The following is a 26,532-nucleotide window of genomic DNA, read 5'->3' as shown; positions in this document are numbered from 1 at the left end:
AGCATGAGCATGGGAGGGGCAGAGAGAAGGGGAGACACAGAATCCGAAGTAGGCTCCAGGCTCTGAGCTGTCAGCACAGAGTCCCAACACAGGGCTTGAACTCATGAACCGTGAGATAATGACCTGAGCTGGTCAGACACTCAACCGACTGAACCACCCAGGTGCCCCACTGGTTTGTTTTTGTAATGTTTACTTATTTTTGAGAGAGAGACAGAGAGACAGATTGCGAGTAGGGGAGGAACAGAGAGAGAGGGAGACACAGAATCCGAAGCAGGCTCCAGGCTCCAGGCTCTGAACTGTCAGCACAGAGCCCTACACAGGGCTCAAACTCACGAAACGTGAGATCATGACCTGAGCCGAAATCAGAAGCTTAACCCACTGAGCCACCCAGGCGCCCCTCTAGTTTTCTTTTTTTTATTAAAAACAATGCTAGAATAAATTCCTTTATACATATATTTTTTTACTCCTATTGCATCTTTGTGATAATCTCAAAGTGACTGAGGACTTTTCAAGCCTCTGGTTATTCCCCTTGCTCTATTATTACTATTGGTATAACTCACTATATATATATAACACATGTGCATTTCTTTTTTTTTTTTTTTTTTTTAAGATTTCATTTTTAAGTAATCTCTACACTCAACATGGGGCTCAAACTCACAACAATGAGATCAAGAGTTGCATGCTCTATCGACTTAGCCAGCCAGGCATCCCTCCTTGCATATTCCTAACAGCCAAGAAGACCTTCCATTAATGCAAAGGTTCTTTTTTTTTTTTTCTCAAATGTTTTATTTATCCTTGAAAGAGACAGAGAGACAGAGCATGAGTGGGTGAGGGGGCAGAGAGAGAGGGAAACACAGAATCTGAAGCAGGCTCCAGGCTCTGAGCTGTCGGCACAGAGTCCGACGCGGGGCCCGAACTCACAAGCCGTGAGATCGTGACCTGTGCCGAAGTCAGACGCCCAACCGACTGAGCCAACCAGGCGCCCCTAATGCAGAGGTTCTTAAGTAGGAATGCCCATCAGAGGCACATGTGGAAAAAAAATTTTATAATACATGTGTCTCAGACTGTACCACCTCAAAATGAAACCAGAACCTGTAGGGATAGGACACAAATATACGTATTTTTAAAAACCCCGCAAGTGATTTTCTTGCATCTGCCTGGTTAGAAAAACATCACATTACAATTCCATTTAACTCCATATAAAGTTAAACTACATTATCGACCAAAAGAACAACAAACCTTAAAAATCCTAGCACAGTATTCAAAGGATTTGGGGTTACTGACGTCATACACCAGGCACACAACATCACAAATGATCTCAGCCTCAGTTAGAAATTCCGATTCTGAGATATCATGCAACTTGTAAAAAGAGAAAGATAATAAACATTAATATCATAACAATGTTTACTTCAAGTCATGTGTTATTACTGCTTGACTTCCAAATAAGAAAGTACTAGTTAAGCATAACTTTTCAGGCTATTTTTAGAGGTGGGAAGTGTAGATAAATAAGTGGCTTCTGATTTTGTGGACTGAAAATGGTAATTAAGGTTTTACAGAAGTGAACATTTAGCTAGTGACCAATGTGTGCCAGGAAGGGCCCTTTACACACATTCTCTATACAGATTAGACAAGCTATAGAGATTAAGTCAACTGCCCAATATAACACATCTACCAAGTTATCAGACCAAACTTTGAGCTCAGATGTGATTCCAAGTCTCTTCTCTTTCGAACAGACTACAGACCACCTTTTCTCCTCACCAATTAAAAAAAAAAAAGCAAAAACAAAAGCAGAGCAAAAGACTCTTTAAGGTCGTTTTGTTTGACTTCACTGCCTACTCTCAATGTTTATTATAAAACCTCTAAAGAAATATCCCACCTATAATATGACAATGATCTAACTAGAGTAAAATTCAGTACTACTGAGTTATATAAGAGAGTGTATCTTTGATGAGAGGAAAGGGGAGATACAGGGTCAGAAGCAATTCAATATATTCCAAATAAAACACTACTATAGCATGGGTATTCAGAGACATGAAAGATATCAATTTGCAAAGAACAATAGAAGAATAAAAACAGGAAAATTAACAGCCAGCTACATTCACAGAGTACCCAATGAGTAGAACTAAACTTATAGGAGAAGAATGGGAGATAAACCAGGTTTAATAAGAAACTGACAAAGAACTTTTATCATAAAGAGGAAAAACTGTATAAAATTCAATGTGATCATCTGTCTGGCAGAATAAATAATTTCCAAAAAGAAAAAGAAAGGAAATGAACTCTTTCTGGTACCTATTATTTGTTAGGAGCTCCTCATATTAGCTAACTTAGTAAGAAACTCAGGCTCAGAGAGAAAAAGCCACTTGCCTGAGGTCACCCAGCTAATCAATGGTGGACCAGCACTCCAACCAAAATATGACTGGATCCAAGAAGAACATATAATCTTTTACTACTGTATTTCATAGTATCTTTTCAGTCATATACTTCCTTCATCCGTTTTTTTGGACTAACACATTTGGTAACTATACTCCTCCCTGCTAAATAGATAAAACTCGATTCAGAGTATAGATAAACTACCAAAAGCACCCACAGTAAGTTTTCATATTGATTTCTAGTCAACAGTAAAGGAAGAAACATTTTTTTAAATAAAAGCGGAAGAGAAAAGAGAAATTATTTTTTGTTGTTGGTTTTACTTTCTATTGTGTATAATACACAATTTAGCACACAAATAGATTTTTACTTATATCTACACCCATGTAATCACCACACACATCAAGGGAATTAAAATTAATTCCAATGAATAAAACAAGTGAAAGAAAAAAAAAATCACAAAAGTTCTAAAAACAGCCACTAAATTAAATCCAATTATGTTTTCAGAGTCATATAAAAATACACCTAATAATTAGTAATCTTTACGTGCCAGAGAATTTCTTACCAACAAGTATTTCTCTTGTCCGTAGACATAAACAGTGTTAATTGCATAGTAGGATTTATGATCATCACGAATTTTCTTCTGTCTCTGAAAACAACCAGAAATCTCAATATTTACAGTAAGCAATTACAGTATCTAGTTTTCATCAACACACACTCTGCATGTACCTGTGAGTGTGTTACAAATAAAAGGGCGTTCCTCCCTATGCTATGTATTATTTATCCATACAGAGGGGACGTTGATTTTACGTTTCTTAGTTCTTAGGTCTTAAGGTGTTAGTTCTTAGTCCAAAAGATGCATTTGTTCTGCACAAAGTAAAAGCAGGAGCTGAAAAGGAAGTAAACTACACCACTGCCAAGTGCACTGCAGAGCCACCTGCTAGCAATTCTCCTTACACTATAATTTGGTCCGCCATGAAACTCGTGTGGAAATACATCCATCTCCGTACTCAGGGCAGTAGCCAGAATTAGATACAGTATTCAATTTGATGTATTTACGGTCCATTCACTTCAGGCCAAGCACTGTGTTAGGTGCTTTCACAGATGTATTCTATTTATTTAACCCCCACCTAAACACTGCTTAGGAAAACAAAAACAAAAACAAAAACAAAGCATAACTAACAGCAATGAAACAAAGATAAAGCCAGTTCAACAGGATTACTGTTACCCTTAGATTGCACTTTACTAATACATACAAGTTATGGACTGATCTGTAGCAATCATCTAAAAAAGTTAATGGCTATGAAAAAATTACGTAAACTCGTGAGGATAAAAATTTGTTGGATAAAGCTCTATTTTCTGAGAACTCTCACCATTAAGTTTCTTCCAAGAAGAGCCTGAAGAACTCCACTCTTCCCACAGTTTTTCATCCCAATTACATTACATCTGAACACATTTCTTTGAGTCTGTTTTTTCTGAAGGTCTATCTTTTTATCTCTTGTTACTGAAAAGAAAAAAAAAAACCTAATTATGTACCACTTAGACTCACCAAGCCCCCATTTCACATTCTGCAAAATATGGTATTGCTATCTATCATTTTTATGAAGTGTATGATTAATAAACATACTGTGCAACAGTCAAGCTGTATGGGAAATAAAGCACTAAATATAATACAGAAGGGCTTCACTTAGTGGAAAAGATGCATTTCTGATAAGTTGGTTATGATGATATTTATTTCATCATAAAATAAGTAGTACATGTTCATAAGGAAAATGATATCCAAAAAACAAATGAAAATTACAGTGAATACAGCCAACATTATATCCCATCTATTTTTTTTCTATGATAAATGACTGTCATAACAAATGACAAATTAAGAGATGCTTTCTCCAATCTGCACTCTTTTGAATCTATAAACAGGAAAGGAATATGCACTCTGGGCTTAAGTGGCCTTCCCAGTATAAATGTGTAAAAGAGGCAGGCCAGATAGCAATGCTCCAACGGCAGAGCAACTGTGAATCTCTTCCAGAGGCAAAGAGACTTCCTTAAGCTGTACTCAAAAGTTCAACTCTAACAAAGCTCACCAGAGGCATTATTTAGAGTAGCCCCAAACTGAAAATGATACAAGACTCACTCCCACACACACACACTCCAATTAGGGGCTAGTTAAATAAGTATTACAACATCCATATTATGGTGCATTATTTAACATTAAAGATTTATAGAAGTATACATATTAATACAGAAACATGTCCCCAGTATTTTGTTAAGTGAAAGAACCTCATGCTAGCTGGCAATTAGCTCCTTGCTCTGGTGCTGAATTAAATAACATTTAACTGGTTAACTACTTTTTTTTTTCTTAAGTTTATTTATTTTGAGAGAGAGAGAGAGAGAGAGAGAGAGAGAGAGAGAACACAGGTGGGGGAGGGGCATACAGTAAGGGGGAGAGAGAGAATCCCAAGGAGGCTCTGTACTGTCAGCGCAGAACCGGATGTGGGGCTCGAACTCACAAACCATTGGGATTATGACTTGAGCCTAAATCAAGAGTCTGACACTTAACTGACTAAGCCACCCAGGGGCCCCTGGTTAACTATTTTTTTTTAATGTTTTTATTTAATTTTGAGACAGAGAGAGACAGAGCACGAGCAGGGGAGGGGCAGAAAGAGAGGGAGACACAGAATCCAAGCAGGCTCCAGGCACAGAGCCTGACATGGGGCTCGAACTCACAGACTGTGAGATCATGACCTGAGCTGAAGTCAGACGCTTAACCGACTGAGCCACCCAGGCGCCCCCCGGTTAACTACTTTAAAGGGTACCTGCTCTGTCGATTTAAGATTGGTTGTCTTCTTGTGCTGGAACTTCCTCCTGTAAGATATGGCATTTCCCCCCACCAATTAGGAAATAAGAAAATCTTGAGGGGTGAACTAGCCACGTGGAGCCTGCCTGGGATTCTCCCTGTCTCCCTTTCTCTCTGCCCCTCCCTGCTCATGCTCTCTCTCTCTCAAAAACATAAACTTAAAAAAATAAAAAGAAAGAAGAAAATCTCGAAACAATCAGTTCCCTAACTTGTTATATCTGTTCCTATGGTATTCTTTAAGTGGAGCACACTGCTTAGCAAGAATTACAAAGTCTGTGAAAGATTTACTAACGTAGAAAATGGTTACAAAACCACAAGTTACACAATTAGTTCAATATCAGGATTACGTGTTAATAGGTACAGTTTTTAATGTCTACAGAAAATTAAAACACAAGATAAACTGGCACATTACGATACACTTAATGCCCACAGCCCTCCCTGATTTTCCTCAGTGGAGTATCCTCAGGGGGAAACCAGAAGTAAAACCTCTACCCTTTCTTTTTTGATAAACAATAAAATCTAGACTCTCAACTCAAATTACCAAATGGCAGGGAGAACAAACAGAGTGCAGACAGGGAAGACTAACGAAGATGAGTTTATTTTCACTCTTTTGACACATGAAACCGGAATAGTAAATAACGTTTCTAAGCATGGAGTGAGTAGTATTCAAATATGCACCTGTAATGGCTGAAGCTTGGGACTCTTGCTCGGTCAATATTGAATAGCCTAGATAGCCCAAATACTCCAGGCAGCGCTGGACGTCTAAATAGGTCGTGAGCCTAGGAAAGGGAAGAGGTGAAGATCAGAAAAATTCCTAAATGAAAATTTACAGAAAAAAAAAAAAAAACAAAACCCAACAGCTTAAATATCTTATCACCAGACCCAGATAATTTTTGTCAGACTCCTTTAATTTCCCATGTGCCCAACCACAGGTTTCCCTACACTGACATTCTCAAGGCAGAGAAGAGAGGGAGGGAACGCAAGATTGGCAGGGGTAGAATGGGATTCCTGTATCTACACACAGATGAGCAGTAAGACGCTGGTAAAATCTAGGGCAAGGATATTTTACATTATCTGCTTCCCAAGTTACACAGCATATTGCAAATACTGGCTGGTTGAGGATTTGATAATTAAATCCGAAGAGGTTTGCAAAGGGTGCAAAAATAACTTGAAATTAGCCCTTTTTGTGATGTGAGAAAAGAACAGGTCCTGGTGTTGAGAAACTTAGTCTCACCAAGGTTAAAGTAATAACGTCATCATGCATGACCAGAGGATGTCCTTAGTACCCTACATACAATGTCAACTACACTGTGAACAGACTGTAGATAAACCCTCATTAAAAAGTGCGTCAAGGGGCACCTGGGTGGCTCAGTCGGTTAAGCGTCCGACTTCAGCTCAGGTCATGATCTCACAGTCCGTGAGTTCGAGCCCCGCATCGGGCCCTGTGCTGACAGCTCAGAGCCTGGAGCCTGCTTTGGATTCTGTGTCTCCCTCTCTCTCTGCCCCTTCCAGCTCATGCTCTCTCTCAAAAATGAATAAATGTTTAAAAAAAAAAAAGTGCGTTAAAACAAACAACAAAGGGGCGCCTGGGTGGCTCAATTGGTTGAGTATGCAGCTTTCGAGTTCAGATTAGGTCATGGTCTCATGGTTCGTGGGATTGAGCTTTGACTTGGGCTCTGCACTGAGAGTACAGAGCCTGCTTGGGATTCTCTCTCTCCCTCCCTCTCTGCCCCTTCCCAACTTGCATGCACATGGGCACTCTCTCACAATAAATAAACACTTAAAAAAATTAAGAAAATTAAAAACAACCAACCAAAAAACCCTCAAAATTAAGTCTTCACTGTCAAGTAAAATACACTCTCCCCATATTCTGGAAGTGTAAGAATTGTGTAACAGCAATGAGATTTCCAGTTCCCTTAATCAAAAAAGTATGACAATCTAGTTCAATTTTGATGTAAGACTTATTACTGCTTCCCTGTACATCAACCAAAAGCAAACACATCCCTTCCTGATAAATTGAGAACGTCTAAAGTTCATCTTAGACACTGCATCAGCACTATAAATCCTGCTTACAGTTACGACTGAAGCATTTCCTAAGACCTGACAAATTTACAAAATGATGAATGTGATGCATCATAATTTTAAACGAGCTGTAACTCTAGAGGAGATAGGTGAGCTCTGTACTCACGTCCACTGGGAAAGAAATCCCTGGTAGGTTATCCAGCCTCTTTCATTTGTACAAACTGTGTTATTCACATCTGGCCCCCACGGTATGTAAGGGAAAACTTTAAACAAATCTTTAAGCTCATCAGGTGACAGAGCACAGTCTCTATCCTGAAGATACATAAGGAAGTATACAAAATGTTTAGGTATGTAAGAGAATAACTCCCAAACATAAGAACCCCCAGTCTAATAAAGCTGTGCTTCTAAAAACAAACGGAATTTTACATTTTATCAAGAAAATTCCTCTCATGTACATAAGAAAACCTATACATGAGTCTATTAGAATCTAGACTTTTTCATCTTGAGAAAATAATAAAAGTAAATAAAAGAAAGTATTTTTGTTAGTCTAACTTAACAAGTTTGAGCAATTCTTGGCTATGTGACATGAGCATCCCATAGCTAAGGAAACAGAGTTAAATCATTTACAGAAAAGTATTTTATTACAAATCATGGAAAACTGCAGCTAAAAAGCTTACCAAATCATGCTTGTCAAAGGTGCTTTGGAGAAACAAATATGCGTGATGATTTAATTCAGTAGTACAATCAGGAGGTATTTTTAGCCTGTAAATAAAAAAATTTTAAGAGTAAAATAGATCATTAACCAAACATTACAATTTAACTTAAGAAATGAATATAAAACTGCAACAAGTCTTTTTGTGGGATGATCGCATTTATAAAGTATCTTTGTTGAAGCCATTTATTTAGACTTTCCCAGGGTAAGTCAACGGAGTGGGATGGCAATCCTCAGAAGAGCCATGATCATGTTCACTCTGAGCTAACACAAAGTTTTCTCAAATTTCTGAAGGGCACGTTGAAATAAAAATTTTACAAGTAACACTGATTACACTGTAACGGGTTTGTTCTTCCCATAAACAAATTTTAAGTCATAACTGTTGCTTATGTCAACATTGTAATGAGTTAAAAATGATGTGAGGAGGTAATTATTTCTGCCTGATTTGACCTTTAAACATCTGAAGTTCAGTTCAATCAAATGCACTGAGCTAGGTACTAGGGACACAAAAGCACAACAGGCTCCCTACCTCTACGGAACCCACATTCAAGTGGGAGACAGATCACAGACAACCTCACTATTGCAACAGAATGAGGCGAGTGGTGGATATGGGTAAGCCAAGGATGCTAGGGGAGCCCACACGAGAGGGGACATCTCTGGCCCGGGGATGGGAAGGTGACAGCTGTGTTGGGAGACATCATCACCTGAATAGTGATTTGAAGGATAAAAGCTAGTAAGTAGAGTAAGGAAGAGAGAGGCAGAAAGTGAGACTACCTGGGCAAAAGCCTGGAGTACGAAACAACAGATGATTGGGGAACTAAAAATAGCTTAGTGTTTACTTCTAGAATGAAGGCAGGGAGTGAGCATGAGCACAGCAGATCATGAATGACCTTGTATAACATGTTAAGAAGCTTGAGCTTTATCCTGGCTCAAAGAGAAGTGACATGGGCAAATCTCTATTTATAAATCTATTAATCTAGCAGCAGTATGAAGGACAGAAGGAGACAGTTTAGTAAGAAGGCTAGAAAGATTCAAGTGGTGGCTTTACAGGGCTATTCTGTAGAACGAAAGGCAAAGAGCCTAAAGAAATTGAGAAAATATTAGTGTGAACCACAAAGCCATTAGCAATGGCATTTTCTTACTGTCATGCTTAAGAAAGCAGTAAGCAATCTCCTGTAAAATTTATCTACCCATGTTAATGGCACAGAAAACTTGACAAAAGATCCCGGGACAAATTCATTCATTCAATATATTTTTATTGAAAAATCTGGGAAATTACTTGAGCCAAGATTTACTAACTTTGACAAGAGAAGTTCCAACTTAGACCTAATGGACCAGGAATCCAGCTTGAAAGAACTTTGCTTTCTTGATGAGAAATGAAAAAAACAAGAATCTTTCTGAATCCTTACATAGAGAGCGAGGGGTGCTATGCTAAAATAAAAAGGGACAATACGAAGACAATGTGCCACAGGGGAAAAAAAAAAAAAAAGAGAGAGAAAGGCTAAAGACCCAAAAGGCTAGATCTTGGGACATCACTTCCCTGAAAAGCCCACCTCCCTAGGGCACAGGAAAGGCAACCAATGGTAAGGCAGTCTCCTGTTTTAGGTGACACTGGTCTGTTTTTTAACAAACGCAACTTACACATAGCATCATCTACAGGAATATAACTACAAACAGGCTGGCTATTTAGGAAAAATAGTTTTTTTACCCTGAGCTAAGAAAAGGCCATAAAACTTAGAAGGACCAATGAAAATAAGTGAACTAATAGACTCTGACCTCTTGACTCCAAATGCAAGTTTGTCCAGCACCTATGATCTCCTTCCATAGTAAGATGAATAAAAAAAAGATACTTATATTCTCCATGAGAAGAAGAGGAAAAGTTTATGCCATGCTATAAATCAGGGGCTCTCAAGTGGGGGTGATTTCACTCCTGAAGGAACATTTGGTAATTTCTAGAGACAACAGACATTTTCAGTTGTCACAACTGGGGGAGGAGGTGTTACTGGCAACTATGGATGTGCTAAATATTCTATAATGCACAGGGCAGACTCTATAACAAAGAACTGTCTAGTCCAACATGTCAATAGTGCCAAGGTTGACAAACCCTGCTGTAAACCTCTCTATAAATCTAAATTAGTCCTGAGTAGCTCAAAGCCTACCTAAACTGTGCACTAAATAAAACTTAAAATACTTGGCAAGCAAAATTAATTAGAAGACCAAAGGTACATACAAGGGGAATAAATATTCAGGTGTCAAATCCAGATCATCATCATAACCAAATCGTCGAAGCACAGTCCAAGTAGTTTCGTGTCTCCCTCTCTGGATAAAAAGTGTGTGTAAAAAAAGAAAACCTGAAATAAAATGAATTAGTAAGTATGGCTGACGTGAACAAGGGTACAAAGTCACATGGGAGAAAAGCACGTAACTCATAATGGCAAGAGTTAGATCCATGAACACATGCATAAAGCTTTGCATATGGAAGGTCAAATCAAAATGCAGTTTGCAAGTCTCTGAATGAAACACAACAGATTTCAGAATCATTTCACATACACCCATGTCAACAAGAGATGCCAATGGATAAAAGAGCCAAAAATGAATCCTAAGGAATACATCGACATTCACAGTTATATGATAAAAATAAACGGAAGTCATTTTATTGCTCTTTGAACTTATTTCTGTAATGGAAAACTATGGTTTTTAATTTTGTTTCTTATTTCACTGAGGCTCCAGAATACATTCCACAAGGAACATTTTCTACTCAGTAAATATGACTGGTAGACAAAATGTCTTCCCTAAAAATAATTTCTATCTAAAAGATGCCTTTAAGTAGTAAGAATTTTAAGATAAATTTGTTTGTCCCAGAAATCTCTGTCCATCAGATGGACCTCTGCATTCCTAAGAACCAAGCAATTCCCCCACCTCTAATTTATGCTGACAGTAAGGATGATTATCCCCACCAATGGCCTGTCTCTTCTGAGTATCCAAGTTAGATTTCGGGCATATCAGTAAATACTAACGTTTCCTTTAAGTATACATAATGCTATAAAGACCTTCACCTTCTGCCAAAGTTTGAAAAGGTTAAAAGGGGGAAAAATACCATTCACCCACCTTTCAATGTCAATCCACTATCAGCCACACCGTCACTTATGTGTTTTCGGACTACATTCTTGACATCTTCCAGAGCTTGGGGAGCTAATGGAGTGTTGAAACAAATTCTCTAGCAAAAAATGTAAAAATGAATTTAAAAACAAAATAGCATTAAAACCACAAACCATATAAAACGTTAATCTACCAAACAACATTAAATCAGTTGTAACCAAAAGAAACAAATCCTAAATTAGGACAATCTCCACCTTGCCTTATTTATTTAAAACCTATCATACACAGAAGGAAAGAAACCTTCCATACGCTTTCCATTGTGTTTCTCATACAGAGTTTTCTGTGTACCCATGTTATACAAACCAAGAAAGAAAAATATAATTCAGAGTTCAGATTTCACATCATCTTTAATACACCCACTGTATACCATGAAATGACAATGTCAAGGAGTCCCCTCAACTCCTATGCATAGGAGAGCTTTATACCTCAGGTAAAGACTGAAATAGCTTGATGTGAAAGAGTTTTACGTGAAAGAGACACGTTTATCAACATAACATTACTGAAGCCAGTAAGTTTTTTTATAGCTTTTCTCATCACCCCCCCCCACCCCAAGATAGAGAAATGCCTGAAGAATAGGGCTACCTGAAAGAAGTTGAGTTCAGCATCATTGAGAGTGCCATCATTATCTTGATCAGATATTTTAAATATACGGGTGAGGGCTTTTATACAGGCTGGTTTCATCTAAACGTCATTGAAAAAGAAACAATTATGTTAATTAAAATAGTTGGGATTTCAGAGGCACAGTGTTCGGCTCCTGATTTTGGCTTACGTCATGATCTCGCATTTCACGGGTTCAAGCCCTGCATCAAGCTCCACGCTGACAGCACTGAGCCTGCTTGAGACTCTCTTTCTCCCTCTCTCTCAAAATAAACAAACAAAAAAATAGCTGGGGGGCGCCTGGGTGGTTCAGTCAGTTAAGCATCTCACCTTAGCTCAGGTGAAAATCTCAGTTTGTGAATTTGAGCCCCATATCCGGCTCTCTGCTATCAGCACAGAACCAGCTTTGGATCCTCTGTCCCCCTCTCCCTGCCCCTCTAGTTCTCTCTCTCTCTCTCAAAATAAATAAATAAAATTTAAAAAATTAAATGAAATAAAAAATAGTTGGGATTTCAAAATACGAATTTCATAAGCAATGTTAAGAATAGTTCTGACTGGGGCGCCTGGGTGGCTCAGTCGGTTAAGCGTCCGACTTCAATTCAGGTCACGATCTCGCGGTCCGTGAGTTCGAGCCCCGCGTCGGGCTCTGGGCTGACGGCTCAGAGCCTGGAGCCTGCTTCCCATTCTGTGTCTCCCTCTCTCTCTGCCCCTCCCCCGTTCATGCTCTGTCTCTCTCTGTCTCAAAAATAAATAAATGTTAAAAAAAAAAATAGTTCTGATTGTTTTCACTATCAAACATATAACATCAAATACAACATGAAAAATGAACTGAAGCAAAACTATTAACTTTTATTTTTTATTTTATTTTATTTTTAAAAAATTGTTTTCTTTAATGTTTATTTATTTTTGAGACAGAGGGAGACAGAGTGAGTGGGGGAGGGGCAGAGAGAGAGGGAGATAAAGAATCCGAAACAGGCTCCAGGCTCTGAGCGGTCAGCACAGAGCCCGACGCGGGGCTCGAACTCACGGACTACAAGATCATGACCTGAGCCGAAGTCAGACATTCAACCGACTGAGTCACCCAGGCGCCCCTAAACCATTAACTTTTATACTCAAAACCTTTTTAAGTAAATGAGGCACTATTTACTTAGACCAATATACACAGTGGTCAAATTCTGCCCCTCATGACCACAAATTCTCCAAGGATAAGCAAAAAAGAAGTTCATCTTTAGAGAAGATTTATTTTTCCAGTCATAGAGAAAAGAAATATTTATTTATGCCCTCCTTTGTTTCATAAAGACTTTGAATTGACTGGCGTGCCTGGGTGGCTCAGTCAGATAAGCATCTGACTCTTGGTTTCGGCTTGGGTCATGTCACGGTTCGTGGGATGGAGCCCCACATCTGACTCTGCACTGACAGCATGGAGCCCACTTGGGATTCTCTCTCCATCTCTCTCTCTGCTTCTCCCCTGCTGTCTCTCTCTCTCAGAATAAATAAATAAATAAATACTAATTAAAAAAAAGAATTTTGGGGCGCGTGGGTGGCTCAGTCGGTTAAGCGTCTGACTTCAGGTCAGGTCATGATCTCCTGGTTCATGGATTCGAGCCCCACATTGGGTTCTTTGCTGACAGCTCAGAGCATGGAGCCTGCTTCAGATTCTGTGTCTCCCTCTTCCTCTGCCCCTCTCCTGCTCGCACTCTGTCTCTCTCTCTCTCACTCAAAAGTAAAATAAACATTAAAAAAATTTTTTTAATAAAAAATAAAAAGAAAGAATATGAAGTCACTTATAAGGGCTTTCCTTCCCAACTTCTGATTTTTCCCCCCAACTTTACTGAGGTATAACCAATTTCTGATTTTTGACCAATCTTCTGGTAGAAGAATGGGACTAAAGTTTTGGTCACACGTGTGTATGTGTGTGTGTGTATGTGTGTGTGTGTGTGTGTATCAAAGTTGGGAATTAAGTGTACTTATTCACAAACAGGTGGCAAAACAGCACTGGTTAGAATCATAAAGGCTTTTATTAACTTCTTCTTACCAGAATTACATTTAAAATAGAATCTTGCCTTTTGTGACTCTGTAAAACTTTTATAAGTAATGATGCTAGAGACATATTTTGACAACTTCCTTAATTTTGTTTTAGGATTTATAATGGATAGAACAAATACTTTACTATTTAAAAATAAGGCCCACAGGCTTCTAATTTGTATAATTGCTGTAAGATAAGCACTGTCAACAATTTTGAGAAAATGGAACTTTCAGGAAGATCTCTAAATGTTGTGTTAACCCGGAAGGAGATCTCTTATGGACAGTCTGAATCTGAGAAATGAAGATGGCAAGGTGAGGAAATGTGTACTTATTAACTGCAATCATGCTATCCAGAACAAACAGTAATGATGAGTTTTGATCATGCTATCAAACTCAAATGCAGAAAAGTAATTCTTTTAAAAATAGGAAACGGGGCACTTGGGTGGCTCAGTTGGTTGAGCATCCGACTTCAGCTCAGGTCACGATCTCACAGTCCGTGGGTTCGAGCCCCGTGTTGAGTTCTGTGCTGACAGCTCAGACCCTGGAGCCTGCTTTGGATTCTATGTCTCTCTCTTTCTCTGCCCCTCCTCCACTCATATTCATTCTCTCTCTCTCTCTCTCAAAAGCGAATAAACACATTAAACAAAAATTTTTTAAAAATAAATAAAAATAAAAATAGAAAACAGATGGAGCGCCTGGGTGGCTCAGGTGGTTGAGCAACTGACTTTGATTTTGGCTCAGGTCATGATCCCAAGGTTGAGGGATTGAGCCCCACATTAGGCTCCGAGCTGAGCACAGAGCCTGCTTAAGATTCTCTCTCTCCCTCTGCCCCTCTCCCTAGCTCCCACACGCTCGCTCTCTTAAAAAAGAAAAAAAAAAAAAAAAAGGAAACAGTTTTCTTCCCAAGCATATATAGACAATGCTTCTTTTTTTTTTTGTTTTAAATAGGGTCTCTACGGGGCAGCTGGGTGGCTTTCATGAATCTCACAGTTGGTGAATTCGAGCCCTGCGTTGGGCTCTGTGCTGACAGCTCAGAGCCTGGAGCCTGCTTTGGATTCTGTGTCTCCCTCTCTCTCTGCACCTCCCCCACTCATGCTGTCTCTCTCTCTCTATCAAATGTATAAATAAACATTAAAAAAAATAGGGTCTTTAGGAGAGCAATTTAATATGAGAAAAAGATAAAACCTAAGATATAAAGAAATTAAAAAGAACTGAGAAAAGTTAAGTAAAAAATTTAGAAAGCATTCATAGGGCTTCCTCTGTAAGCATACTAAATGAGCCATACCTAGAACATCTACAATCATGGGTGAGTTTTTACTTAAAATGGTAAGATATAACTTCTATAAATGTGATCCTAATATTAGATACTCAAAATTAATAAAGTACATAATAACCTAAATGTTTAAAAAAGTAGCAATACCTAGAAAGATGTAAAAAACAGAAAAGTAACTTTTTATTTTGTTTTTCCTCACATCATAAAAAGCTACATTAAAAAAAGGTAATTTGGAGAAAAATAAAATGATGCATTTTTCATTAAAATTTGAAATCCATCAGAAACTAAAGTGGTCTAAGGTATTTGCTCAATACAATATTTAAATAATAACTACCTTAAAATATAAGCCAAAATATGACTATGCTTACAAGGTATTAAAAATTGTATTCAACAAAGCTGTAAAAATTTTTTACAATAAAAATATTCAGTTTGCATATAAGTAATTGAAACCCTCACACAGTAAACATTATTTATTATACAAGTCACATCTTCTTCATTATTAGCTAAGTAGAGGATTCCATGGGCCATACAGAGTCCATCATCACTGGAATTATTTTTGAATTAATAATCAGGCTTTAATTTTGAATATTTTTTTTGATGATTCCACCTCAAATCTGCGTTAAAAGTTTATTATTTTGGGGGCCCCTGGCTGGCTCAGTCGATAGAGCACGCAACCCTTAATCTCAGGATCGTGAGTTTGAGCCTCGCATTGGGTACAGACATTACTTAAAAAAAAAAAAAAAAAAAAAAAAGTTATTGTGTAAATAAAACGTTCTGGTACAAGCTTAGACACTAAACTTATACTTGTCTAAAACAAGGTTTAGTCTCTAAAAGTTACAGATTTTAGGTCAGGTAGGTCCACCTGAGAAACAAAGAACAGATGGTGGTAGGTGTTTTACTTTTATGGGACCAGGGGAGGGACAGGGGCGATTAGCAGATTAGCAGAACTAATAATAGGCCTAGAGAAAAAGTAGCAGTTAAAGCACTGAGAACAAACTAGGAGAGGGGATTTAATGTACCACTGGGCCTGGGCCTCAGGTAAATCTCCACAGGATGAGACTGTTTCCCAAATTTCCTTGATCACAGGATGTGGTACCTGGCAGAATCAGAATGGAACTGGTGTTTGTAACAAGTGTGCCTAGTGACTATTATGAAGCAAATCAAGTAAATACTGGACTAAGAATAAATTAGAAGAAGCATTCCAATTATGGAACAAGAAATCAGGATTAAGGAAGAGTAAATCAGGGTCGGATTAAGGGATAACTCAGATTAATTACTAATACCAGGGGTCAGCATTTTTCTGTGAAGAGGCACATAACAAATGTTTTAGGCTTTGGGGGCCAACAGGCAAAATCAAGAAGATCATGTAGGTATAAGGGAGAATCAAATTTCCACAAAGGTTTAATTGACAGAATTCAAAATGTAATAATAATGGAGTATAAATTTGCTATATAGATCTACTAATAAAAAAATGAAATTCTTTTTGGAGGAGTAACATTTCCCTTAATTAGGGTTCAAAGTTAGTGTTCTCTATCGTGAAAACTGAACAAGTTTGTCTGTTAATGCTGATCTGTAATGAGATTTTACATATTTCCTCTTTGAAAAATCATTTTGTGGATACATGCAGACAATACTGACACACATCCGTAAACATGTAATTTTAATCAACCACATTCACTGCTTGGAAGGCGTTTATAAAATCAGACTCTTTTCTTGATATCTGCCTGTTAGCATGTCATTACACTGTAGATTAGCCAGTCCCAATTGAAGGTTAGGGGAAGGGCCTCCAGTGTACAGTCAGATGGGTTACAAAACAGGAAACTTCCTTCACATTTTCATCACAGTCCCCCGAAAACCGATGCTGGAACTGTGGTCTGAGCTCAGAAAACATATCTGCTTTGACATCTAAAACTCCAACTGTTTCTTCTCCTGTTTTGGCGTGATAGGTATGCACCGGCAATAAAAAAATGAAGTGCTATGGTACTGTGGCACACATGGGACTCAGGCCATCGAGTTCCACCTGTTCAGTGCGCTCAGCAGTCCGCCAAGCAGATGAGGAGTGACAAGTACCCACACCCGGGCCCCGCTGCAGCCGCTCAACTCTGCCTTTGCAGCACAAAAGCAGTCACGGACAAACATAAAGGAATGAGCGCGGCTGGGCTGCAACAACATCTGATTTATGAATGAGGAGATCTGAGAGTTGTATAATTTTTCCGTATCACAAAATATTATTCCTTTGGATTTTTTTTTCAGTCATTGAAAAATGTGTAATATCTATATTCTTGGCTCACAGGCTATATAAAAATTGGTGGCAGGCCAAATTAGGTCAAAGTCAGCCAACCACTCACCTATACTATAAACTTTTACTAGAAAAAAATCTACAACTTTTGATTTCTTGAAAGTCAACAATAAAAAGGCAGCACCAAAAAAAAAAAAAAAAAAAAAGGCAACTCAATCAAGATACAGGCAAAAGACTTTGTCATTTCTCCATATACAAGTAGCCAATAAGCACATGTTCAACATCATTAGCCATCAGGGAAATGCAAATCAAAATGCCAACAACCACTAGGGTGGCTATAACAAACCACTAAAAAAAAAATAAAAAGGATTGGTATGGCAAAGATGTGGAGAGATTGGAACCTGCCACTCAGTTTGGTGATTCCTCAATAAACTAAACAGACCGACCATGTAACCTAACAATTCCACTGCTAATATGCACTCAAAAGAAATGAAAACAAGTATTCAAACTTTTGTATGAATGTTAACAACCGCTCTATCCACTATAATCAAAAAGTGGAAACAACCCAAACGCTAATCAACAGATGAATGAATAAACAAAATGTGGAATATCCATACAAGGAAATATTATTTGTCCATAAAAAGAAATGAAATACTGATCCACGCTACAACATGGATGTATGTTGAAAACACGTGAAGTGAAAGAAGCCAGACGCAAAACACTACCTATTGCGTGATTCCATTTAAAATGTCCAGAATTGGCAAATCCATAGAGATAAAAAGTAGATTAGTGGTTGCCAAAGGTTGGGGAAAGGGGGAATGGTAGTAACTGCTAATGGGTACATCTCTTCTTGGGATGGTGAAATGTTCTGGAATTAGATAATGGTGACAGATGTATAAATGTGAATGAATATACTAGCAATCACTAATCTGTATGCTTTATTTTTAATGTTTATTTATTTATTTTTAAGAGAGAGAGTACATGCAAGAGGGGTAAGGGGTAGAGAGAGAATCCCGAGCGGGCTCTGTACTGTCAGTGCAGAGCCCAATACAGGGATTGATCCCAGAAATCAACCATGAGATCATGACTGAGCCGAAATCAAGAGGCAGGTGTTTAACTGACTGAGCCACCCAGGCACCCCAAACTGTACACTTAAAGGGTGAATTTTCAGGTATGTGAGTTATATCTCAATAAAAGTTAATTTTAGGGTCGCCTGGGTGGCTCAGTCGGTTGAGCGTCCGACTTTGGCTCAGGTCATGATCTCGCGGTCCGTGGGTTCAAGCCACACATCAGGCTCTGTGCTGACAGCTCAGAGCCTGGAGCCTGTTTCAGATTCTGTGTCTCCCTCTCCTCTGCCCCTCCCCCACTTGCACTCTGTCTCTCTCTGTCTCAAAAATAAATAAACATTAAAAAAAATAAAAGTTAATTTTAAAAGTCTATGGTATGGGAATGTAAGCTGGTGCAGCCACTCTGGAAAACAGTATGGAGGTTCCTCAAAAAACTAAAAATAGAACTACCCTACCAGCCAGCAATTGCACTACTAGGCATTTATCCAAGGGATACAGGTGTGCTGTTTTGTTTTGTTTTTTTTAAGGCTTATTTATTTCTGAGACAGAGAGAGACAGAGCATGAGCGGGGGAGAGGCAGAGAGGGAGGGAGACACAGAATCTGAAGCAGGCTCCAGGCTCTGAGCTGTCTGCACAGAGCCAGACGTGGGGTCTGAACTCACCAACTGTGAGATCATGACCTGAGCCGAAGTCGGTTGCTCAACCGACTGAACCACCCAGGCACCCCGGACAGGTATGCTATTTCGAAGGGACACATGCACCCTATGCTTATAGAAGCACTATCAACAATAGCCAAAGTATGGAAAGAGCCCAAACGTCCATTGACGGATGAATGGATAAAGATGTGGTATACATATACAATGGAGTACTACTCGGCAATCAAAAAGAATGAAATCTTGCCATTTGCAACTATGTGGATGGAACTGGAGGGTATTATGCTAAGTGAAACTAGTCAAGGAAAGACAAAAATCCTATGACTTCACTCATATGAGGACTTTAAGAGACAAAAACAGATGAACATAGGGAAGGGAAACAAAAACAATATAAAAACAGGGAGGGGAACAAAACAGAAAAGACTCATAAATACGGAGAACAAACTGAGGGTTACAAGAGGGGTTGTGGGAGGGGGGATGGGCTAAATGGGTAAAGGCCACCTAAGGAATCTACTCATGAAATCACTGTTGTACTATATGCTAACTAATTTGGATGTAAATTTAAAAAAATTAAAAAGAAAATTAAAAAGAAAAAAGAAAAAAAAAAGTCTATGGCAAATAGCTACAGAGGATTAAGAGCACACTTATGATGAGCCCTGAGTAATATACAGAACTGTAGAATCACTATATTGTACACCTAAAACTAATACAACATTGTATGTTAATTATACTGGAATTAAAAAACAATTTTTTAAAAAGACAAAGAAAAAAGTCTATGGCAAATATTGTTAAATTTTAGATATTACTGTGTTTCTTAGCTATGAAACAAAAAGGAGTATTCGAGTTGTATTACATGCTGTACTTATGTCAAATTACTACACAAGGCTTTCGTTTGTATGTGTTTTTAAGTTTGTGAACTTTATCCAAGCAAAGCAAGTAGACCATTACTTAAGTCTTTGGACTTTCTGCTGTTATTGTTGCCAATTCTTTGGTTTTAATGGCATCTCCTGAAATACTATTTGATCTGGAATGTTATTCACAGTATTTAACATGAATGCCTTTGAAGTACCTAGAAAATGTAACTGTTTGAGAGACAATAAATTTAGATTTCAGCAGTTCAGAAGAAGACTTAAGAGTTACTAAAAAATCATCACTACTAGAGTTACCATCTACACGTTCCAGCCCCTACTAACATAGCCTGGGGGTGATGGGGTTACCTCCTTCTCCTCTGGGCAGTACAGAGGCCCTGTAGGATGCAGAACAGCTTTCTGTGCATAATAAAAGAGCTCTGATATATTCTTCAGGTTTTTTGCTGAACACTGAAAAGAAAGTTAAAAATTTTATACTCTGAAAGCAGTTATGGGAGTTAAAGACAATTTTTAATCAATGTAAAGTAATAATAAGATTGCCTGAAGAAACTGAAAAATACATCTTTCTTTGCTGATATCACAACAGTAATGTCTACAAGAACACAGCGGCCATCTCCAAGTCATCTGTTTTATCTGGTTTACATGACTTCACAAACAGCAGGTAATTTACTCCATCCCCTACCTTCCCACATCTGATTTTAAACCTCAGTTTAGCGAGAATTCACTAGTAAATTTCAAAATCAAACGGTAACGCATACCTCCACACAGGTTTCTATTTCTGTGTACTGGTTCATAATGGGAAGGATGGTCTCCATACTACTGTATTCCACCAGATCGGATTTGTTCCCAACCAGTATCAAAGGCAGCCTGAAATAAACAGGATATGTTGTAACAATAAGGAAGGCAAAAGACCTTAAATATCCATTTTAAAGTACATAAACTCATTTTAACTAATAAGCTTTACTTAATCCCCCCAACACGAACCTTCTACTGTAGTCAGCTCTGGTCCCCTAGAGAGCATGTTCATATTCAACAAGTATTTACTCAGTACTTTTTTTTCAAAAATCTTTAGGTTCATTTATTTTCTTTAGTAAATTCTACACCCAACTCACAACCCTGAGATTAAGAGTCACAAGCTCTTCCAACTGAACCATCCAGGTGCTGAGTACTTATTAAAAGCCAAGTACCATTCTAAGCATTCAGGATATAAGATAGACAAAGTCCCTGCCCATTCTAATAGCGAAAATCAGAAAATGGACAATAAGCAAATAAACAATATACTTCCAATTCCGTAAGTGCTATGAAGAAAATGAACAGGGGAATATGGGACAGAGTAATTGAAGGGGGCTAATTATATAGGAATCAGGTAGAAATCTCTCTGATAAGGTGGTATTTGAGCCAAGGAGTGAAGGATGAAATGGAATGTGCCCTGTGAAGAGCCAGAAAAGAACTGTTCAGGAAGAAAGCACAGCACATGCATAGAGCTCAAATTGAAAAAACATCCTTGTGAGTCCAAAGAACAGAAAAACAGAAAGAAAAATGGCAGAGTGGCTGGACAGTACTAAGCGAAGGGAAAGAGGTGTGACATGGGGTTGGAAAGAGGAACAGAGGACATACACATAAGCTGTGGTGAGGAGTGTGCATTTTTTTATAAGTTTAAAAATGAGAAGCCACTGAAGAGCCACTATTATGAGTAGGGGAACAACATGATCTGATCAACATTTTAAAATGAGTCATATATTGTCTTTTAGAGATACATACTGAAATATTTACAGTATGATTTGTTCAAAATGATCCCAATCGGGGGGGTAATAAACAAAACAAGATGGGTCATGAATTGATAACTGTTGAAGTGGGATGACAGATACAGAGGGATTCTTTAGACGATTCTACTTTTGTGTGTTTGGCTTTTTCCAATAATAAAAAGTCTTTAAAATGTGGTTGGATTTTAAAAAGCTTGGATTAGAGCAGTGAAGATGGAGAGAAAGTATTCAGATTTGAGATATGTTTTAGAAGCAGAACTGACAGGAGCAACTGGTAGATTAGATATGGAGGTGGAAGGCAAGGCAGGAAATCAGGAAAAATACATAGGCTTTTGGCTGGACAAAATGAGTAGATCTCCTGAGACGGAAAAGATTCATTTGGGGGTGAGGTAGGGAGTGGGCAGGGAATTAAGGATTTTGTTTTAGACAAGTTAAATTTGACAGGCCTATCAGAAATCTAAATGGGGACTATCAAAGAGAGTCTAGCAGGGAACTGTTATTTGTACGTCCTGCAAGAGAGCTTGGAAGGAAAGCAAATCATCTTGCTGGAACTCCAAATAGCAAGAGAAATTCTTGCAAGCATTTATTTACCCCCCTAGTATGGTTATGCAAAAGGGGACTGGCCCATTATATAACCCAAATATAGATTCCTAACAGCCAGGAGGTTTCCATAGGTAGTGGTTTGCAACTGAAGGGGAGCTCAGAATAGTTTATGGAGCTTAAAAAAAATACACATGTCCATGGGGCGCCTGGGTAGCGCAGTCGGTTAAGCGTCCGACTTCAGCCAGGTCACGATCTCGAGGTCCGTGAGTTCCAGCCCCGCGTCAGGCTCTGGGCTGATGGCTCAGAGCCTGGAGCCTGTTTCTGATTCTGTGTCTCCCTCTCTCTCTGCCCCTCCCCCGTTCATGCTCTGTGTCTCTCTGTCCCAAAAAATAAATAAACATTGAAAAAAAAAATACACATGTCCAAGCCCTACTCCAAACCTACAGATTCTAAAACTCTAGGGGTGGGGCAAAGGCACATGTAGGCTTTGAAAGTACCTCAGGTGACAGTGATTAAGTGATTAAGAACCACTGTGACACAGCCCAAGGAAATCCTAAGGAAAAATATATGTGCAACAAACAAAAACTTAAGGTATGAGGCTCAGGAAAGAAGTTACCGGGAAAGTGTAAGGTCCAAAAATGAAAACAGATCACCTTGGGACAAGTCAACCACAAGAAAAATAAGTATGCTCATATGATTCAGGGAGGGGGAAAAAAACAGCCACACCTGAGAAAGCCCAATTCAATCTTCAAATGTTAAAAAAGCTCCTTTCCCAGCAGGGCTACAAAACTAGTCACAGAATTTCAGGAAGCTGTTCTAGTAAAACTAATTTTTTTTAATTCAGTGGTCCAATACAGTGCTTGACAGATCCCAGAAAAAATGCCTCCTCTGAAGAGTCGCCTCTGGAAACAGCTCAAGTGTCAGGAGCATAAGGCCGTGGGCTCCTCCAAGGCAGCCCTCTCTGACACACCCTTCTGTGTTGACAGCAATGTTATTTACCTGTACTATTACTGTAACCACCAGCCACAAGTGACAAGAGTCTACCACACTGGACACTAGCTCCACAGGGCCATTTTCCCTTTTTCACCTCGTTAAGAAGTCACTACAAAGTTTACCCCTACGGGGGCACCTGGGTGGCTCAGTCAGTTGAGTGTCCGACTCTTGATTTCGCTCAGGTCACGATCTCACGGTCATGGGATCGAGCATCAAGTTGGCTCTGTGCTGAAAGCTCGGAGCCTGCTTGGCGTTATCTCTCTCCTCTCTCTCTACCTCTCCCCTGCTCACACTCGCGTGTGTTTTTTCTCTCTCAAAATAAATAAGCATTAAAAAAAACAACAACAGAGTTTACAGCTATAACAAAGAGGAGCCATCAGAGCTGCAAGACATAGCATATACACAATGCCATCGCAGTCACAAAGTCTGCCTCTGTAAATATGAGGCAAGGTCAATGACCATGTTCATCTGTTTAGAACCACATCTTTATAGTTTCAAGGCACAAAAATGTCCAACCAAAAGAGAAATCTGATTTTCCTAATGTTTAAAAATACTCAAATGCTTCATAAATAACATGTTCAATTGACTAATACTGAAAGAAAAATTTTTGATTTCCATTTTCACTTAAAACTGAAAACATCTATACCCAAAACTATCATTCTGCTCAGAAAAATACAGAAGGTGTGCTCTCTTACTTTTTCCCATCACGCCTATATCTTCCAAAGAATTTCAAAGAAATCTCCCTGTATGAATTCCTAAATAAAGATCTCTAGGGCGCCTGGGTGGCTCAGTCGGTTAAGTGTCCGACTTTGGCTCAGGCCATGATCTCACGGTCTGTGAGTTCGAGCCCTGCATCCAGCTCTGTGCTGACAGCTCAGAGCCTGGAGCCTGCTTTGGATTCTGTGCCTCCCTCTCTTTCTGCCCCTCCCCTTACTCATGCTGTCTGTCTCTGTCTCAAAATAAATAAAAACATTAAAAAAAATTTTTTTTTTAAAGTGGAAGGTTTACAGCTGTTCTCTGTACTATTTCTTGCAACGTTTCTCTCAAGTTTGAAATTTTTCAATATAGCAAGTTGCAGAGGAAAAAAAAAAATACCTGCTGTCTTTGTCCGTTCTTTCATTTATGAGAGGAATCCATCGACTTGTTACCTAAAAAAAAATTAACAAGAGCTAAACCATGATGTGGCTCTTCTCTGAAAAATACTCTGTCCTTGGACCCCTAAATCTCTAAGCTGAGGATCAGTTTTATTTTTTATTGGGGCACCGGGACCAATGATCACCCGCTGCCTGGGTACCAAAAAATTTTGCTTCTGAAATCTCTTGATGTCTATTCTGTACAAAGAGCAATGGAGCTGCCCTACGTGTGCCACTCACAACAGAAGTCCTTTTTTGAGGATCAATTTTAAAAGTGCCCTCACTGAAATTTAACTAAATATAGTGAAAAAACTCACACATTCATACCTTATCAATAGAATGCTTGTTGTTAACAGCATAAACTATGCAGATGACATTAGCCTATAAGAGAAATTAAGAAATTAACGGCATTTTAAAATAATACAAATGTAAATGGTAACATTTAATTACCAACTAGCTAATATATTTGGGCTAAAGGAAGAATAAATTTTGAAACCTAAAAAAACCCCAAAGTTAGCATGCTTCTAAGAAGAAAAATTCCTAAGGACTTATAGCAAAAAAACATACTCAAAGCAGTAACAACAAAGAACTGAAAGAGCCTAAGTGAGAGAATGAAAAAGACAAGACAGAATCATCGATGTTTTCCCACATAAAAACCTGCAACTATTTTTTTTAACTCACCTGTGATATCTCTTGATGAAGCTGTTCATCACTCTGTTCTGCTTCTACAAATGACAAAGTCAAAAAGTGTCCATTATTTTAAACATTTTCATAAAAACGAATGACAAAGCTAACATCTACACGGCACCCGCCCAATATCCTTCATCCCTTGTGTCATCTACGCAGTGTAGTGCCAGATGAGGTGGCAAAGACAAGGGCAAGCCAGGGAAAGGAAAGAGCTGGGCTATGATAAGGAAGCTGGCTGGCACTGAAAGACAAGTCTAGCAGAGGATAACTCAGGCACTCGAGAGCAGAAGGCATTGTGTGATAAATCTAGGCCAGCATCTGATCCAGAGTTGAGAAGGGTCAGGCCAAAGAGATCAGAAACCCAAGCTAGAAGACTAGGTGGAGGAGTCAGAAGCCCAGACAAAGAGTCCATACACACAGGGTCAGAAGGCCAGGTGAGAATCTGGGCAATACAAGCTAGGGAGCAGGCCCCAGAAGCAAAACTGGAGCATGATAATAAATAAAGAGTCCAGAATTCCCTTTCTAGCATATTATCTCTGGCTGGAACAGGTCTAATGGTAGATGTGCATATAACCCCACAGTGCAGTTATACCATCCTTACAAACAGATTTTAATTTTTAGAGCAGTTTTAAATGCGTAGCAAAATTGAGTGGAAGGTACAGAGATTACCTATATACCTCCTGATCCCACATAGCTTCCCACATTATGAATATTCCCCATCAGAATGGGACATCTAGGGGCGCCTGGGTGGCGCAGTCGGTTAAGCGTCCGACTTCAGCCAGGTCACGATCTCACGGTCCGTGAGTTCGAGCCCCGCGTCGGGCTCTGGGCTGATGGCTCAGAGCCTGGAGCCTGCTTCCGATTCTGTGTCTCCCTCTCTCTCTGCCCCTCCCCCGTTCATGCTCTGTCTCTCTCTGTCCCAAAAATAAATAAACGTTGAAAAAAAAAAAAAATTTAGAATGGGACATCTATTACAAGGGACTCCCTTTTTTATTTATGGGTTTTTTTAAAGTTTTTAAGTAATCTCTACACCCAACATAGGGCTTGAACTCACAACCTCGAGATCAAGAGAGTCACACACTCCAATGACTGAGTCAGCTGGGCACTGCTCCTTTTTTTTTTTAAAGAAGTCCTAAAGCAAGCAAAATAATTTAGTGATTAAATAGTAAGTACTAGAGTAAGTAGTAGAGTAAATAGAGTAAGTACTAGAGTAAATAGTAAGTAGGCACCTGGGTAGCTCAGTCGGTTAAGCGTCTGACTTCGGCTCAGGTCGTGATCTCACAGTTCATGAGTTCAAGCCTCATGTTGGGCTCTGTGCTGATCACTCAGAGCCTGGAGCTGCTTCAGATTCTATGTTTCCCTCTCTCCCCCTCCCCAATTCATGCTCTGCTCTCTCTCTCTCTCTCTCTCAAAAATAAACATTAAAAAAAAAAAAAAAAGGTAAGTACTAGGGATGCCTGGGTGGCTCACTTAAGTGTCTGACTTCAGCTCAGGTCATGATCTCAGGGTTCATGAGTTTGAGCCCCATATCAGGCTCTGGGCTGACAGCTTGGAGCCTGCTTTGGAGATCCTC

At 39.0% G+C, this 26,532-nt stretch overlaps 1 protein-coding gene and 1 non-coding gene across 9 annotated transcripts in view; both read right to left on the bottom strand.

The window, feature by feature from the left end:
* The window catches only part of RHOT1 (ras homolog family member T1), a 64,283-nt gene that overhangs the window by 16,254 nt on the left and 21,497 nt on the right, over positions 1 to 26,532 (bottom strand). For all 8 annotated transcript variants that reach the window (XM_030294942.2, XM_030294943.1, XM_030294936.1 and 5 more), the window contains exons 4-17: positions 24,954 to 24,997; positions 24,600 to 24,653; positions 24,235 to 24,287; positions 20,599 to 20,707; positions 20,189 to 20,290; positions 11,700 to 11,798; positions 11,067 to 11,175; positions 10,189 to 10,309; positions 7,924 to 8,008; positions 7,413 to 7,558; positions 5,903 to 6,003; positions 3,741 to 3,871; positions 2,933 to 3,016; positions 1,240 to 1,359 (exon numbers count right to left, since the gene is read on the bottom strand). In XM_030294942.2, the coding sequence (XP_030150802.1) occupies positions 1,240 to 1,359; positions 2,933 to 3,016; positions 3,741 to 3,871; positions 5,903 to 6,003; positions 7,413 to 7,558; positions 7,924 to 8,008; positions 10,189 to 10,309; positions 11,067 to 11,175; positions 11,700 to 11,798; positions 20,189 to 20,290; positions 20,599 to 20,707; positions 24,235 to 24,287; positions 24,600 to 24,653; positions 24,954 to 24,997 (1,358 nt within the window). The remainder of the gene's footprint in view (positions 1 to 1,239; positions 1,360 to 2,932; positions 3,017 to 3,740; positions 3,872 to 5,902; positions 6,004 to 7,412; positions 7,559 to 7,923; positions 8,009 to 10,188; positions 10,310 to 11,066; positions 11,176 to 11,699; positions 11,799 to 20,188; positions 20,291 to 20,598; positions 20,708 to 24,234; positions 24,288 to 24,599; positions 24,654 to 24,953; positions 24,998 to 26,532) is intronic.
* On the bottom strand, positions 24,395 to 24,528 carry LOC115501910. Its single transcript, XR_003964961.1, has one exon. It is a non-coding gene; the product is annotated as a U11 spliceosomal RNA (small nuclear RNA).

Source organism: Lynx canadensis, chromosome E1 (assembly GCF_007474595.2).
Source record: "Lynx canadensis isolate LIC74 chromosome E1, mLynCan4.pri.v2, whole genome shotgun sequence".
Taxonomy (NCBI): Eukaryota; Metazoa; Chordata; class Mammalia; order Carnivora; family Felidae; genus Lynx; species Lynx canadensis.
The sequence above is the reverse complement of the archived record's forward strand: the minus strand, read 5'-3'. Positions and strand labels throughout refer to the sequence as shown.